Source organism: Haemaphysalis longicornis, unplaced genomic scaffold (assembly GCF_048455015.1).
Source record: "Haemaphysalis longicornis isolate Haplotype H1 unplaced genomic scaffold, Haemaphysalis longicornis Haplotype H1 scaffold_3, whole genome shotgun sequence".
Lineage (NCBI taxonomy): Eukaryota > Metazoa > Arthropoda > Arachnida > Ixodida > Ixodidae > Haemaphysalis > Haemaphysalis longicornis.
The window spans coordinates 55,376,074-55,393,467 of record NW_027526335.1 but is presented as its reverse complement, the minus strand read 5'-3'; the positions used below and the strand labels follow the sequence as shown (position 1 = coordinate 55,393,467).

The 17,394-nt window shown below is 47.3% G+C and overlaps 1 protein-coding gene across 1 annotated transcript in view; it reads right to left on the bottom strand.

Moving 5' to 3' along the window:
* Nucleotides 1–16,392, bottom strand: part of LOC144175219 (putative phosphorylase b kinase regulatory subunit alpha) — a 50,335-nt gene extending 33,943 nt beyond the window's left edge. Inside the window, exons 1-4 of the mRNA XM_077704321.1 lie at nt 15,934–16,392; nt 12,186–12,338; nt 9,027–9,323; nt 5,306–5,475 (exon numbers count right to left, since the gene is read on the bottom strand). Coding sequence (XP_077560447.1) covers nt 5,306–5,475; nt 9,027–9,323; nt 12,186–12,338; nt 15,934–16,251 — 938 coding nt within the window. The 5' untranslated portion in view covers nt 16,252–16,392. The remainder of the gene's footprint in view (nt 1–5,305; nt 5,476–9,026; nt 9,324–12,185; nt 12,339–15,933) is intronic.
* Between the last annotated feature and the right edge of the window lie 1,002 nt (nt 16,393–17,394).

Genomic DNA, 17,394 nt, shown 5'->3' with positions numbered 1-17,394 from the left:
GAAGAGTTTACAGGAAGCGGTCGCAGCCGCACACATATCTCAGTGACGCCAACCCCACAAAACAAACAGGCAGGCTCGTTAAGAGTGTAGGTACGATCTCCGCACTGTGGCTCAAAGCATGCACGATTCTGCCTACCGGCAGGACAGGCGAGTGCCATTCATCATTCTTAGCTCTATTCTTCTGCCCTGCCCGGGCAGCCGACAGGGTCGTCCCTGACCATGAACCAGGGAGAAGGAGCTTAACTAATCCTCTAACCGCACGCGGGAGTCGCGCGGGTCCTTTGTTGGAGTAAACGGCGGCGGGCGCCTCGATGTTGTTTGTGGCATATGCCGCCTGTGCGGACACCCCAGGAAGGGAATAAATAAAATAAGAATAGCTTGATTACTTGTTTAAACAACACAGAGACTTAATTTAGATAGGGGATTATTCTGCAGCCAGATTATCAACAGCATGTATAGACGACATAATGCCCGGGCTAACATTCATTCCTGCCTTTACGGTGTTGAATTTGTAAATAATGTAAGATTCACGTTGTTCGCGTTCTCTTGTAGTAGAAAATCCACTCTGTAAAAGTGTGACCCTGATGGAGTCGAACGGGTGGTTTTCGGAGTTAATATGTCGTGATAAGGGTAGATCCGGGAGTGAACGAACATGTGCGCGATGGTTGTTGAAGCGCATGCGGAATGCCGTGTCCGTCTGGCCAATGTATTGGATGCCACAAACACCGCACTCCAGAAGGTACACCACATTAGAAGAGTCGCAGTCGAGTGTCGCGTGAATTAGATGCTTGAAATTTGAGTTGGTGCTTTCTGCCACCGTGGTTGTCTGCATGTGTTTACATACGCGGCACCGTGCCTTTCCGCATGGTCGACACCCACCCTTGGGTGCCCTCTCAGTTTTGGCGTGTACGAGGTAATCTTTAATATTTTTGGGGCGCCTGTATACGACCCGAGGAGGGGTGGGGAAGATTTTCGAAAGCCGTTCACTCTGTTGTAGCATGTTGAAGTGCTTTTTCAAGATTTTGTTTATGTTTGGGGAGTTGCCCCCGAACGTCAAAACTAGGTTGCCTCTCCCCTTCTGATTTAGTTCCCTTTCATGGTGCAGCAACTCTTGGCGATCAAGGTTGACCGCTTTGCAAATAGCGTCGTTGACTATGGGTGGTGGGTATTGTTGCTTCGCGAGTACATTGCGCAAGTTTTCTGCGTTTGCTTCGAAGTCCTCGGTGCGGGAACAAATTCTCCTAAATCGGTGGGCCTGCGAGTATGGGATACTCGTTTTGCAGTGGCGCGGATGACAACTGTCGAAGTGCAGATACTGCTGCCTATCGGTAGGTTTTTTGTACACGGTAGTGATCAGTTCTCCTTTGTCTGTATTTATATGCACGTCAAGGAAATTGATTTCCGTGGTTGAATACGTATAAGTGAATGCGATGCTTGGATGGGCCTTGTTGAAACACTCGATGAAGTCGATTAAGTCATCCTCCGTACCGGTCCAAATAAGGAATACATCGTCCAGAAAGCGTTTGTAAAAGAATGGCTTAATTTCGCGGGTTGATAGAAATTTTGTTTCGAGATCATTCATGAATATATTAGCGTAGTTGGGTGCCATTCGAGTACCCATCGCAGTGCCATTTATTTGTAGGTAATACTGATTGTGGAATTCAAAGCTATTTAATTCCAGCACTAGCTTGGTCAAAGTTTCAATGACTTGTGGGCTTGGCGACTCATGGTCCCGATGTATGCTATAGGATTCAACCAGGGCTTCAATCCCATCTCGGTGAGGTATATTTGTGTACAGAGAAGTTACATCTAGAGTTACAAGGAAGGCGCCATCAGGGATTTTTATGTTGTCGATTTCCCGTAGGAAGTGGTTAGTATCACGAAGATACGACGAATGGGTAGCGGGTATTTGCTTAATCAGGGAGTCTATGTAGCTTGATATTGGTTCGGTGAGAGTGCCTCTTCCCGAAATTATTGGCCTACCAGGGTTCCCTTCTTTATGAACTTTAGGCAGCATGTAAAACCTTCCTGGCGTTGCGTGTGCTGCTGTGAGTGCTTTACAGAGGCGTGGCTCTATTTCCCCAATTTTGACAAGATTATTTAGTGTAGTTGTTATTATTTCCTGATGTTCAACAGTTGGATCCGCGTCAAGTTTTTGGTAGAAAAATTCGTTATTTAACTGACGGTGGCCTTCTTGAATGTAGTCTGGTTTACTAAGTATTACAATACCTCCACCCTTATCGGCCGGTTTTATGACAATGTCTGTTCGATCACCCAGTGCCTTAAGTGCCTCGCGCTCCTCTTTAGAAAGGTTCTGGGCCCCTGGTTTGCGAGCGTTATAAGCCCGCAGGACGTCTCTTTGAACGGCCTCAATGTACGAGTCCAAGTGTTTTTCCCGCTCTGATTTCGGTGTCCACTGCCGCCCTACATTGACGGAGGTTGGGGCAGTGCGCTCCTTGTCCGGCTTATCGAAAAAATATTCTTCTAGGCGTAAATTTCGTGAAAAATTGTCCAGATCTTTCAGCAAGCTAAACTCATTGTATCGGCCGGTACTTGGGCAAAATGTCAAACCGCGCGAGATTAACGACCGCTCATGAATAGTAAGCTGTACCCCGGAGAGGTTAATTATGTTTTCATCTATGTTCTTTTGAGTTTTTGATATTTCTTTCGACTTGCAGGGTGGAATTGGGGGTGTAATTTTGGAATTTCCAATGTCTGTGTGGTGCGGAGCTGAATTGATTTGAGAAAACTCGTTTGAGTATGGAACAGAAAACTCGTTTGAGTATGGAACTTTATCCCTTGACAATTTTTTAATTTTGATTCTCATTATTTCATCTGTCTTCTTTTTCTCGAACAGTTCCAGTTCGCTGGCCTCCAGCGCAGAAAGGACAATATTATTCCTAGCACGAAGCTCCTCCGCCCTCAGAGACGCGAGTGTATTATCACAATGATCCACTACGATTTTAGTTAGCTGAAGTGATGCGGATTTAAGTGTTTCGTTCCAATTTTGTGTTTCACGTTTGTTAAACGTATGCATCGATGGTGTTAATGATAGAAGAAGGCCCCGGGGGGCGATCCCAGCCTTTAGGTATATTTTGAGTGTACGCACATGTAGATCATGGCGCACCCGCTTGTCAATTGTTTTCCTTATCTTAAAAAAATTAGGCGTCAGCAGCTGATCACGCGTGTCATCTGAGGGAGAGGAGGTCGGAACATTTGCGCGGCCAGTATGTCAATTCATGCAAATGCGACGTGCAGAGCCACAGTGTTTTCGGAGATCGTACCTTTTGACGGCGGGGGTGGCAGGGCTTTTCTCGTTTTCTGGACTGGATTCCAGAATCTCGCAGTCTCTCGCGCTCGGCTGGGGGTCAGAAGGTTGTGGGCTCGTTGAAGTCCGTGAGTTGAGTTCTGATTTCCCGGGCTTGGGCTCGATCGTCTGCAGGTTTTCCGACGGAGATGCGCTTGTGGCTGAGAGCCCTTGGTCCGGGCCTTGGGGTTGTTCAGGTGGTGCGCTGTTTGATCTGGCGATGGGTTTGGCTGGTTGCGGTGCTTTACGAGGCTTTTTGGGTTTTTTGTTGATAGTCCCAGAAAGAATATATATATATATATATATATATATATATATATATATATATATATATATATATATATATATATATATATATATATATTTGGTAATAAGGGGCTCGTTAGAAAATACAGAAAGAAACGCCGGCAGTCCACAACGCCAAAGAAGGCATAGGGGAATGGTGAGACTATTTTTTACCGTTAGTGACGTTACATTATTACTTTTTTATTAACTACGTGAGAAAGAAAGAAAGAAAAACACGCGCCCAGAGTGGGGACCGAACCCATGCCTTTCGATTAGATCTCGAATGCCTTACCAATTCGGCTATCTGGGCGACTGTGTTCTTCACTTTCTGGGGTATTTATATTTACTACAACTGTATCTGACGCTTGAGGGTCATTCGAGATCTAATCGAAAGGCGTGGGTTTGGTCCCCACTCTGGGCGCGTGTTTTTCTTTCTTTCTTTCTCACGTAGTTAATAAAAAAGTAATAACGTAACGTCACTAACGGTAAAAAATAGTCTCACCATTCCCCTATGCCTTCTTTGGCGTTGTAGACTGCCGGCGTTTCTGTATTTTCTAACGAGCCCCTTATTTCCAAACCATATATATATATATATATATATATATATATATATATATATATATATATATATATATATATATATATATATATATATATATATATATATATATATATATATATATATATATATATATATATATATATATATATATATATATATAGAGAGAGAGAGAGAGAGAGAGAGAGAGAGAGAGAGAAAGAATGGAAAAGACAGGACGAGGGAGAATTAGACAGTAAAATGACTGCAAGATGGAGGGGCCCCGGAAGGGACGATCCAAAGGGAACGTTGGAGGTTACGATTGCTATTCTAATGGGTGAATAGGAGGGAAACGGAAGGGGGAGATAGGAAAAGCCGAATTATTGGTGGTACGAGAGAAAGAGGAGGGAGTGCAGCCGGAAAAAGCGGGTTGGCAACGGAGAGAGAAGAAAGAGGAGAGGTGAGAGAAATCAAAAGTGTAGCTGAAGAGGGCACGATCGGGAGACAGAAAGGATACGGAAAATATGGTAACTGGATGGAACGCAGAAAAGAGTTCTTAGGTGTGAACCTAGAAGTCATTAGCAAGGCAGTTCAAGCTAAAGCCACTGTGTGAGGCCGGTCGTCGCCAGGTAGTGGAGGAGCTGGGCGAAGACGTATCACTGGATGGCCACAGGCCCCTTTGGAAAAAGCTACGTCCTCCGGTCCTTCCCCTCGGTATTTTTTCCAAAGGGGCCTGTGGCCATCCAACGGTAAGTCTTCGCCCAGCTTCTCCACTACCTGGCGACGACCGGCCTCACACAGCGGCTAGAGCTTGAACTGTCTTGCTAAGACTGATGTGCACGAACTGACTCAGCCCTATATCTTATTCTTTCTTCTCTCTCTCTCTCTGTCGTTTGAACACTCTGCTATATCCTTTCAATCTCCATCTAATTTCACCTTCCCCGCACTGGTTTTTAAGATGTATGCGGGTCAGCTCCTGCCGAGCCCAACATTGTCTTTAGGGGCACTTCATTTCGTCTTTCTTTTTCTCAAGACACAAACAAAAAGAACATTCGTATTTCCTCGTCAGGAATCAGATGGAAGCCATAGTAGTGTGTCGTGACATTCAAAGTGAATTTCGAACACGCGAAATTGTGGACAAATCAGTAGACTGCAATGGTGGGCAGCGTCTGTACCTGCGGGAGTCCTCGCGTGGAGTCTTGTACCCGTCACGCAGGAACCGCTTGCAGCCGTACCGGCCCTGAAGCTTTTCGATGATGGTGTTGCGGGTTAGCTCAATTAGGTCGGGGTCATCGATGGCAAACGCCGGAAAGCCCGCCACGGCGATCAACGCCCCATCCACCTCCTGCGCATCATTTACCCATTTTGCTGCCACTCAAGTTTATGCAAGATACTAGCAGATAGCAGTTAGCAGAGAACGTAGGGCCACAAACGAAAAATTTCTCTGATGATAGTTGGGTTTTATTGGCGCAAGGCCGACTATGGGCAAAGAGCGCCAAGAAAAATTTCTTTCAAACTGAAGTATGATTCAGTACGTTGAAGGCGAAAGTGTATCAAATATTAGATTGTCTACTGATACTTCTCGTTTGCGTCTCTTTCTTTGTTTTAGTTTCTTCGTCTTTTGTCGCGTATTACTCTAGACAGGCAGGCTGGATGCACTTCACGGTGCAGATTCACCGCTGACGCGAAGCCACGTGCACCTGCCAGGGCACATACAAAAGGCTAATTCTAGTTCCACTCTTGCAGGGCGCCAGGTTGTCGCTGTGGCTGACGCACCTGGCTGCTGCCTTGGCGAATGAGGCTTACATCCCACACGAACCCAATCTATTTTCCCTTTATAGCGGCGACCATTCTGGGCCCATTTGTGTTAATGCCGACGCTGCCGACGACGAATACATTCGCTTTTCGCAATTGGTAAAACAACTGAGCTTTCCAACTTAAAATATATAGGCTCACACCCGCAGGAAGACAAAAGCAAGGTTACCGTGCTTGTTTGAATGTTATCGTCCATAGTTTCAACTCCCCCCACTTGTTTTACATATATCCGTTCGACTGTAGGCCACCCGTACACGCGTGCTTACCCTCTATTCCCTATTACTTATTACCGCAAAGCAGTATGTCTCACACCCCCAGTTCTCATTCCGGGGAAGCAGACTTGTCGCTGCTCCGGGGCTCCTCCTCGCCACCGCGGACCCCTCTTTTACAAGTGTTATCAACGATTATTCCCCTCGCCACCACTGATGCCTCTTTCACAATTTGCGTCGGCTGACATCACCGTACCGAAGTTCAGCTTAGCTTATCACTCAGCTCAGCTTATCACTCGTTCAGCTTAGAGGGCTTTCAGAGCGACATGTTCGACAGTATCTCACTTCTACGCACCCGCTCATGACTGGGTTCCAGTTTATGCGCGCATGGGAAGGAAGAGGGTGGCGGACGGGGGAGGGGGGGGGGGGGGGCACGCGCAGATATAGGTTACATGCCCTTACTGATGATATCTGCGTTGTGTGAGCGTGAGGTTCCTAATGCGACCGGCCCAGTGTCATCTGTGGTAGAGTGGATTGGGCTGGCGTGTTACACCAACGGCAAGATGCCTACCACGCGGGAGGGAGAGACAGCTCTACGCTTGTCCGCTCATCGGGTCTTTTCCAAATTTCATTCACGTAATTGGCTAGCGAGTCTGCTCAGTCGTAAATTACAAACAAACGTGTTTTATTAACACGAAAATGTTTTATGCCCGGCTACACAAAGATTTCGGTGAAGTGATATCCGTCACGGAAGTGACGTCGCCAGAAAAAGTGCCATTGACGCGGCGGCGCCCGGTTTCGATCCCACGACTCTCTGGCCACAACGCGAGGTACGTGGCGCTCTTCCAACTGCGCTACGAACCGAGACGTGAGCATATGCTACGAATGCGCCTTATGTCCTTCCCTATGACTCATTCAGATGGTGCGCGCAGTTTAGCAGTGGCGAAGCGAAGTGGCTCATCATGACGCTAATTAGCGTCGAAGTTGGCGCCTCGATGCCGACGCCTTCGTGTACGAGGGACGCATGTGAATTGAGGCACCCTCCCCTGTTTTTTGTTTTTTGTGTGTCGATGTTCTTCGCCTGGCGGGGTCAGGCTCGCGAACCCTTCGCACAAGAAGGAAATTCCTTTAACATTCAACTGCTCCTGCGAAGGCCCATTTCACTTTCGTGTTTTTTTTTATTCCTATGAAAGAGGGATAAACCACATTTTTCGTGCACTCCGTGGCGGGCGTGCTGCTGTGCAGGTCATCCTTCTTCACAGATTGGAAGGGCACTAAATGTTTGGTCAGTTTGAGTGGAGGACAGCATAAATTTGTCTCTGCCCAGAGTCTTCATATCTATAGTAACAGCTACGGGCTTTATGCCATGTAAGTAAGAATGATTGCGGAATCACAGCTACTATAAGATTCTCGATCAGTGAATGGATGCGATCGATGCGAAGTTCGGCAAGGGTAATTGCATTGTTATATATTCCAACTCTTGTAGTTGCGCTGGGCATAGAGAAAAACGGAGTTTTTACTCAACTTTGCCACTTTAAGCAGTCTACGGGAAATCTACTGTCCGCCTCGTAGACATTGGACTAGTGAAGTTAGTGTCTCAATACTTCCGGGTAAATCCGTAGTGAATTGCTCATCACTTCTAAAGACGCAACAAAACTCGTGTCAGACGGTGTTCGTTCGACGTAATCATCAACCCCAACTGATGAAAATGAAGTTAGTAATATTTATTTGCAAGCAAGCGCAAATTGCCACAAAATGATGGGAATATTACGCGACAATAGGTTTGTACCAAATGTCCACAAAATGACGCTTTGCCCTGCCATAAAAAATTTAGTGCTGTCCTGCTCTGGGAAGAAGCTTGGCGCTGTCCAAGCACTGCACAAAACAAAACACGTTTATTTGTAGTTTCAGGTGGCGCGTTTTCCCTGATCAGTTATCTGAATAACACACTGAAGAACTGGATCTTATTCTAGCAGAGAAACGTGGGGTTGCGCGTTTCACCTTTCCGTAGTAGGCGTCGTACTATCTGTGCAACACACGAACCCAAACCGTTCGACGGATGATTGCAGAAAGGTCGCTTTGGGCTACAATACATGCACACTTAAATCTTCAACCAGCACAACGGAAGTGTCATGGGTGAGCTCATGAAGCCTAGCTGCGCGTGCACGTTCTCCCTCTCCCTTCAGTCCCACTCGTGCACGCATAAACCGGCAACCGATGATCTGCGCGTGCTTAGACAGGAAAGACACCGGCAAAAATGTCGCTCTGAAAGCCCTACAATCTTAGCGATAATTATTGGCGCATCTACTCGACGAGATGAAACTTGAGGTGGCAACGGCAGCGGCGGCATGATCTGCAGCCGCGGCGCTCCGTGCGTTGTTTTCGTGTGAGACTTTCGCCTCTTTCCTCACCTCCCAATTACTATGCAGGACCTCATGCATATATCTAAACAAAGTCGTTTATTAATTTCCCACCCATTCGCTATTCTCTGCTACGCGATGGCCCTTCAATTGCCGCTGTCATTCCTCCGAGCGAACGACATTCTACCGTTCTATAGCTAATTAAAAGTGCAACTGGTGTTAACTGCTCTAGCAAGGTTATCAACCGATTGCATAACTTGTGAAATAGGCATCGGCGGTGACAAAAAGGAGCGGAGCACCAGTGCCTTGTAAAGCGGCTTCACCTGAATGAAAACAGTGAGGATGAGTCATATACAGCTTCGCTGTAAAACTGTCCCGGACGGATGGCGCCTGCCCGACAGATGAGCTACACTTCAATGTTCTCCCACTTTCCAACAGCCTGACAAAGCTCACCCGGTCCTCTTCCCATCAGTAAACGTGGGCTCAGATGCCCGGATGAGGCGCACCCGTACCTTGGAGTTGGACTCCCTGGGCAGCATGGAGGTGAGCACGGCGTCGCACTTCTGCCTCTCGTCTGACAGGACGTGTATGGTGGAGGCCGGTCCCCCGCGGCCCCCGAACAAATCCAGCTGGCAGAGGGCCTGCATGGCCGCCTTGGCCATGCCCACCGAGCTGGCGTTAAGCTCGCGGATGCCACGGTTCGTCTTCTCACCGCGCTCCCACATGCCGAAGTCGGGAATGCAGTACGCGCTCTCGATGTAGAACACCAAGTTCTGCACGAAGGCCACTTCGTCCAGGTTGTAGATCACCTGTTGTGCGCACGCAGCAAGAAACAGACATGAGGGGAAACTTCGCTTCCTGGGGTGGCCAGGCAATGTCACAAGCACTTGGCCCAGGTCAAGCTACCGCCATCTGGCACGGGAGGAAACTGTGAAAACCGCCGCCATCAGTATCCCACCGCATAGACGAAACGCGGCCTAGCCCCGGAGTGAGTCCGTTATCAAGGGGTTCATTAGGTTCCGCTATTATTTCCTTTACCGTCACACCTGCGAATCATGGTAGTCGGGTTACACCTGGTCGCTCGCCCGCATCCCCCGGAATGTGTATTTTGCCTCCTATATGTTCTTGCTCTGTGCCTCCGCTGACGTTCAGAGGAAAATACATGCTCACACTGAGCTCCCTTAATTAAACCCTTTTGGGCCAAACGGGAGTAGCATAAGGTGGAAAAGGGTGCTAGGAGCAGATTGCACTCTTTTTCTTAAATCTCAACACCTTTTCCCTAGCTCTACACTTTTTTGTGGTGAAAAAAAGGTGTTGATCAACTTCAACACCCTTGGTTTTTCTTAGGGTGGTAAAGGGTGTGGGAAAGGTGTTGAGCTCTTCATTGAATAGGGTCATGCATGTATGTATAACTGCCCTGTAAGGAGCGAGACATCGCCTGATACCCTCATCTACTCGCAAGAGGTTTTCGAAAGCAAAGAAACAATTGTTCGTCTGCAATGACCGCTCGTTTCCATATACGGTGAGCCCCATGCCGCAAGTTCAGCCTTGGCACGTGAAATATCAATTTGAACCTTAAAAAAACTATAGTCATGTGGCGAAAAAGGGTGCTGATCGACTGAAAGACGCTTGGCTTTCTGTAAGGTGTTGAAACGATGTGAAATAGGTGTTCAGTTGCAAAAAAAGAACAGCACAGGTGGGGGTCCACCTATTTTCTTCCGGTGTAGCTAAGTTTTGCCACCTTTCTAGGCTTTGCGATGTTCTTGCTGAGCTAGGATAAGTGCTGAGGGGTGAGGCCAAGATTTACCGGATTTTACAAGGCTGTATCAGTGTGTACCCCACACTGACAGCGGATCCAAGGGGGAAACAAGCTAGGTCGACCACCGGCTATGCTGTTTCTCATGACTTTCACCACCATTGCAAGCTGCCCCATTTTTTTTTCGTTTTAGAATCCCAAAGAACCTAGTACCCTTGAAATGATACCGAAAGAAGTGCGTATACGCTTGCGCCTTCTGTGATCACACTCTAACAGGTTAGAAATACGGCTTCACTGTTACAATACTTTATCTGCGGTGGTGCGTCCTTTACAGAAGAGGCAGTCCTGTCTTTTTTTGGTAGTGCCACCTTACCTAGTTCAAGCTTAAACAACTTCACATGAAATACATCATGCCAATCTGTATTGTGTGAAACATCATGAGGTAGAAAACATAGTCCGCTTATAGAAAATGTTGTCTACCCGTGTTAACGGGTATGAAATACCTCCAAATTTGGAGGTCTCTTACACCCTTTTTCTCAGTTGCCGGCCTTTTCTTACAACTTTTTTCTTACACCCTTTTTTACACCCTTTTTCTTAGCTTCCAGCACCATAATTTGTAGCCTTACATCCTTTCGGGAAAATGGTGTTGAAATAACAAACTCCCTTCTTGAAGGGGGCTGAGGAGGCGGGGAATATTTGCATTGAAGAAAATTTTGACTTATTGAACATAATTGCTACCTCGCGATTAAAACGTTTTTGGAAATCCGCATACTGAATGTTATATTCTTACATTAAAATGCATAATTTTGAAATTACCGCTAAAATATATTATTTTTTGCGACAAGTACACCGACACTATTGAGGACTTTCCTCTGCTGGCTATAAAAGCAAGAAGAGCAGATGTATTTCCAAATGCACTCGCTGTTCCTATGCATCCCGTTGGATTTCTCGCTCAATTCATTTGATGGTCAAGTGTTACGTGTTTAATGTGTCTGTCCTGCTATTCTCTCGGCCCATCCCCATCAACACGCGTAGCTCCGCTGCCTACATCTTTATTTCAGGGTGATGACAAAACTTACACCCTTTTTTAACGTGTTCACAAGAACACCCATTTTCATCCTTACACCATTTTTTTAGTCAAAACACCTTTTAAAGGTGTTCGCCATGGAACAAGATTCTTACACCCTCTTCTGCCAAAAAGAGTGTTAGAAAGCTTAGTGCGTAGGCCTAACAGCTCGGCTCGTTCGGATATGTCATAGTTACAGTCAAGCATTATGTACACTGAAATACACCTAGCTGTAAGTATGTTGTCCTTCGAAATCCTGTGTGGGGGCAGTTTGCAATGGGGATACGCAGAAACAAAACGGAGGTTTTTAGCTCGTGGGGTGCTTCTAATCAAACTATCCCTATTGCGAGCCATTTTAAAAACCGTGAACAGGGGGATGTGTGAGTATGCGCTCAGTATGAGTAGCAGGGAGCCGAAAAGGTGGGTATGATCACGGTGAATTTTGTAGCATGCGTACATTTACCAGCATTACATTCTTAATCTTTTGGTACTTTCAGACAAAATTTCACCCGCCCATCATGTCCAGCGGAATATTAGAACCCTGCTTGAGCTGTTTACTGCACTATACTCTTTATATGCAGCCTGGTTATATATACGAACTCATTAGGATATTTGCAGCGGAGCAAACCGACACGCCACACATTTTTTGTTTGGGGTCAAGATGGTGCACATCCATAGTTTACATAAAAACAGAATAAAAGGGCATAATCGCCATCCTCGCTCTGCGCAGTCAATATAGCTGTAATATTCTTATTACACGCCATATGCGCCCCTTCATATCAAGCATAAGAAAGTAGCGGTTAACAAGCTGACTGCCTACAGAGGGGAGCACGAGCCTCCGTCGCTCACCTGTACTCCCCCAGCGGTGAGCTGGGCCAAGACGAGCAGAAAAACGGAGGTGGCGTCGATCTGCAAGTGGCCATAGTCGTTGTCTCCAACGCAGGTCTGCCCCGTGGAAACGTCGTACTTGGCGTGAAGGCTGTCGGTGCCAGACTGGCTCTCCTGCGACGAGGCGCAATAGGCGATATGTGGCAACGGCTTCGCACGCAGCGCGCTGTCTCCTCAGAGGGCATCTAACGTATGCCCGCTTGATTTATGAATATTCACGTTGAAATGCCAGCTATATGAGCGGACGGTATGTTAGCTGTAATTGTCTTGCGGATAAAGTTTTATGAAAATGGTACAATGTTGTTCCCGCAAGGCTCACAAAACAATCGAATAAATCATTCACGTTTCAGCATTATAGGCGACCGGAATGGGTTACGAATTAGCGTAGCAGTTCTGGGGTGGCTAAAATAGCTACTCCCTAGCATACTTCGACAACTGTGGTCAAAATGATTTTACAATCCAAAAATATTACTGTTGCGCCGTGTTTAGAACCTGTCAGGACTGTTGGTATCAATGTGGTGTTGACTCAGGCAAGCAAATCTATTTTTGGAGACAGTTTTGCGTCTGTTTTATTGCGATTGGATCCCCTATACTGAGCCCGAACAAAACACCCTCGAGGGCACTGCAACAAAATTAACATAGTGTCGACATTTAGAACAAATACCCATGCTTTGCAAAACATGATATAGTATTTCTGCACTCACAGTGAAAATATGCAATTCGTAAAAATGTGTCTAGAGTATCTTTATACTCCAAAAGCAATGCCATTCACCTTTCAGAGCCTCTGAACCTGCAGGGAACAGGATACGATGCCCAAGGTGGTCAACCCTATGCCACGCAGGTTATCTGATATAACAGAGTTAATCTACATACTATACCCCTGTTGTCGATACAACCAGCGGCCACGAGAATTTTGACAAGCGAGTCTACCAATCTCACAAAAAACTGACCTGCTGCGCAGCTCCCTCCTGATTATATAAACGGAAGCTAACCTCCTCGACCTAAACGAGAGCTCAAATCATGAAAGCGTTGTTGCTTAGACTAAACCTCTTATGGACACAAAAACACTGCTTGCGAACCCAAGTATACCTGAAATTGGTTACGATTCATCGCAGCGTCAGTGTTGGTGTGTGTGCATGTGGGCATGCAACAAAATAAATGAAGGAAATTGCTTAAACAAGTCGTACACATTGTGGTATCCTATATTATGGCTTTTTATAACCGCATTGTTTACAAGTTTTATGTATAAGTAAGGAACCTTCGCAGCAGCGCACGACTGAACAGGGACGTTCAGACTAGGAGCTCAGAATTTTTGCTTCACTTAGGCATTGTGTTGAGATAAAAAATCTGTATCTTTAATTTTTTAAGGTAGGCGCATTTATTGCGGACTCAATAAAAAACAAAACCGAAATGGGATCATACTTAGTAACTCAGCTTAGCAAGTATTGCGCTGCATCATGCCAAAGTGCCTGCGGTGTTTTTTAGCTGGCTGATGCGTCTGACTATAGCCAATAATTTTTTCTCATTAGCACATATTTCTCTATAATCTTAGATGTGCTGCTCCAAGATCCACACTGCACTGAATTCGCATGAATACCCCCTAGGCTGAGCCTAAGGGTGCTTCTACGGTTTGACCATGGAGGTCGTCACACTGCGGGCACTCCCCAAGAGGCAGACGTGGAGACGTCGGCCGTCCACCTCCGGAGGGGCCACTGACAATTAAGGTATGTGCACACTAGCGTCGCCGTGCCGTGCCGTGCGCCACTTGTGGGATGACGCGCTAGTCACGTGCGCGCCAACCCGTTCCCGCTGCCCCGCCGGAGAGCTCTCGCTCGAAAGTTCTCCCGCGGAATTGCTGTAACACGTGACCACCGCGGCGGCGAGTTGACGCGGTCTTCACCGACCGCGCGGCGCCACGCCGCTGACGGCCGTCGGTAGGGCGGCACGGCAAGTTTGACGCTAGTGTGCACGTAGCTTTAGGCCGGCTCGACGTGCGGCACTTACGGACACGAGCAGGTCAGTGTCCGGCCTGAGACAAAAATGAGCGACTTTCTTCGACTGGTGGGTGGAGGTCACATGTAGGCACGTTCTCCGAACGCCCCTTGCTCGGTCGGTGAGTATTGTACCCGGCATCTTCCCTCACCGACGGGATTTATGCAGCGCCCTTTAAGTGGAAGGGGGTCTTTTGCTTTCGAACTCACTGCAGGTCTCGGGTAGGAACCAACGGCGCCGGCTAGACCCCGGCAAGCTTCTAAGCCCCACTGCGGGCTACTTCTATTGTCTTGTACACGCCCTGTAAATATTCCTGTACATAAACTGTACGCGGTTTGGACACTGGAGTCTGCCTCGTGTCAAACGGCTACACGTGACACAGCGGCGTAATCCTGGAGAAGGAGAAGTCATGACCTTGGCTGCGTCTAATCTCACGGCACCCGTGAGAATTACCTCTGGGACATTCTCACGCCAGTTTCCGTAAAAGCTGGCTGGCCTAAAATTTCAGCAATAATATTACGTCCCACCATAACCTAACGTAACATAACCTCACCGAACCTAACGCAACCTAAAAGAATGTGTCATAACATACTCAAATCCGGCAAAGCTGCCACAAACATAACCTAACCCATCCCAACGACACGGAACACAACCTATAAAACTCAATTCAACCTATTCTAGAAGTCCTGCGCGTCTATCTCTTGATATAGTAAACACCAGAGTAAGAAAAAGCTTTCAAAAATCACGATGACCGAAGGATTCCGAAAGCTAAAAAAACATTGCAATATCGGACTCGAACCTGAGCCTTGTTTAAAACCAAGTACTATACCAGAGCGCTACAGGGGCAGCTGCAAAGACGGCTTTTTAGGGAATATTTATCCCATAGAGCTTCGTGGTAGCGTCCTTAGCGAATGAGAGGCAACTGCTGTGAGAAATTTCTGACGGTAGTTCTCAGGGTTGCCGTGATAATAGACACTACCCCTGAAATTTGCTGTGCTGTTTGGATCTCGCCTGCGGCGGTGGTATTTCTGATAGAAGTGAAATATTGAAATGCTCGTGTGTCTGAGACATCGGAGGACGTTAAAGATCCTTAGGGGTTCTAAATTACTCTGCAGCCCTCCACTACTGGGAACTTCACAGACTAGGTGAATCGTCCATGGCGATAAACTATCCATATTTGAATTTAGTCCACACTATCCTAACACAAGAATGCGGTAGATAACGCGCCTTACTCGCCACCCCCGCCAAAAATAAATATAAAAGAAAAACGCCGGAGGGACTTGGGAAGATATTTGTCTTAGTAAAGGGCTACGCTGTAAAGTTGGCTGCCTTGCCTGACGGCTACACGCTATCACGGGCCGCTAAACAATAAATTGGACCCTAACTTTTCCAGGTGGCACTAAGTAAATTATATGGAAGCAGCATTCAAAAGCATTCTGTTCTAAAAAAAAGTCTGAATACCAGCAAATATCGCAATCACCCTGGTTAGGCCCAGAAAAGGCTTGGGATGAGTAAAATTTGTTTGCGAAAGTGGCAGGGGCCACCCATTTTGTTGGCAGTCCGTCGAGAGCTTTAATGTTACCAGCATAAATGACACTATCTTATTTCAAAAGCCGGGAAACTAAGCACTGCATTGTGCAGATAGGCTTCCAATAACGGCAAAATTACTCGAAATGTGGAAACCATGCTTTCAAGAGTTGCGGGGTCCATCGCTAACCTTGAATCGCTCCAGCTTGTCTTTTTGCAGCATCATGGCTTTGAGCAGACCGCGCATGAGCTTGACAGCGCGGTGCTCGAGCTCGTATGCCTTGGCCCGGTCCTCGTCGATGTCGGCGTGCTTCTTGTACGCCATGGACAGACCCCACATGGCGTACACGCAGTACACGTTGTCTCGGACCCAGGCGTGGTGGCCGCCGCACCTGAACCCCGGTATCAGGCCGCTCACGGGGTCCTGGGAGTCCACCACGGTGGCGTACAGCAGCTGCTCGTAGTGGTCCAGGCGGTCTGTAGAAACGCGCTTGAGGCGGCGGGCCATGTCGGTTTGCGAACTATGGCGTTCTCAAGATAAAAATTCGCCGGAGGAGGCTTCGCGCAAGTCCGCTCGAAGGAAGAGACGGTGAAGCGAATCTTTTCCTGCAGGAGGTCAGCCGAATATCTGGTGCTCGTGCTCAGCTGGAACGCCCTGCGCGAGGTGATGACGAGGTATGAAGACGACGATCGGGATGATGAGGATGGCGGTGACGTCCATGTGCTCTGTGAATTTAAAACGCAGTAAAGATGGTGGCAATATCAAAAGCTGAGAAGTCGTTCTTACTGCCGGTTTAGCGGGTAAGCAACAATTAACGCACAGAAAAAGGGAATGTAGGTGCTCTTAAGTAGCTTATTTGAGCTCTGTTGTTTCGATTATTTGATTTCGAACTATGATGAGTCAAAGGATTTGTGAGAGTGATGCATTTACGTACTGTTAAAAAAAGCGTAGCGAGAAAGGTTTTTCAGGGGGTGCAATACCCCGCCGGTGGAAAAATTTAAGATAGATAGTCTGTGCCCAAACAATATCTCATTCTCATTTCTACATCTAAATTTTTAAATGATGTGCGTCAAAAACATGGGCGTTAAAAAAAGGCCGAAAGGAGGCAGGGATGCGCCGTTTATAAAACTTCGGGGGTATGCGGACACCAAACCCCCCCCCCCCCCTCCCAACCCCCTTCCGCTGGCTACGCCCTTGACTGTTTTAGACCTCTCCGGCGTCATGGTTAAGCTAAGGCGGATAGACGTCCACTATCGAATCACTGTGTTTCTAACTGAAGTATCGGTGGACACGTCTCTCCTCCAAAAAATCGTGCACCCCTCCGTCTAACGACGACGATTGTTGAACGTGGATCTTTCTTGGTTGGCCGATCGGTTGGATCATCGGTTGGCCAATCCCACACTGCGAGTATGTGGTAGTCTAGAGGTATGCCTTGTTTTTCTAGAATAACCGCATTATCTTTCGGGTATGCACTACGTAGGCCAGAAATGCCATCAGAAGGCAGACCTCTTCCACACTATATGGAACTGCCCGACCATATGGCAACAGAACAACTACAAGACATCAATAGAGTCCTGGGAAGCGGCACTGTCCAGCTCGGACCTCTCCAGTCAGCGAGAACTGCTGGAAAGAGCCAAGCTAGGGGCTTTC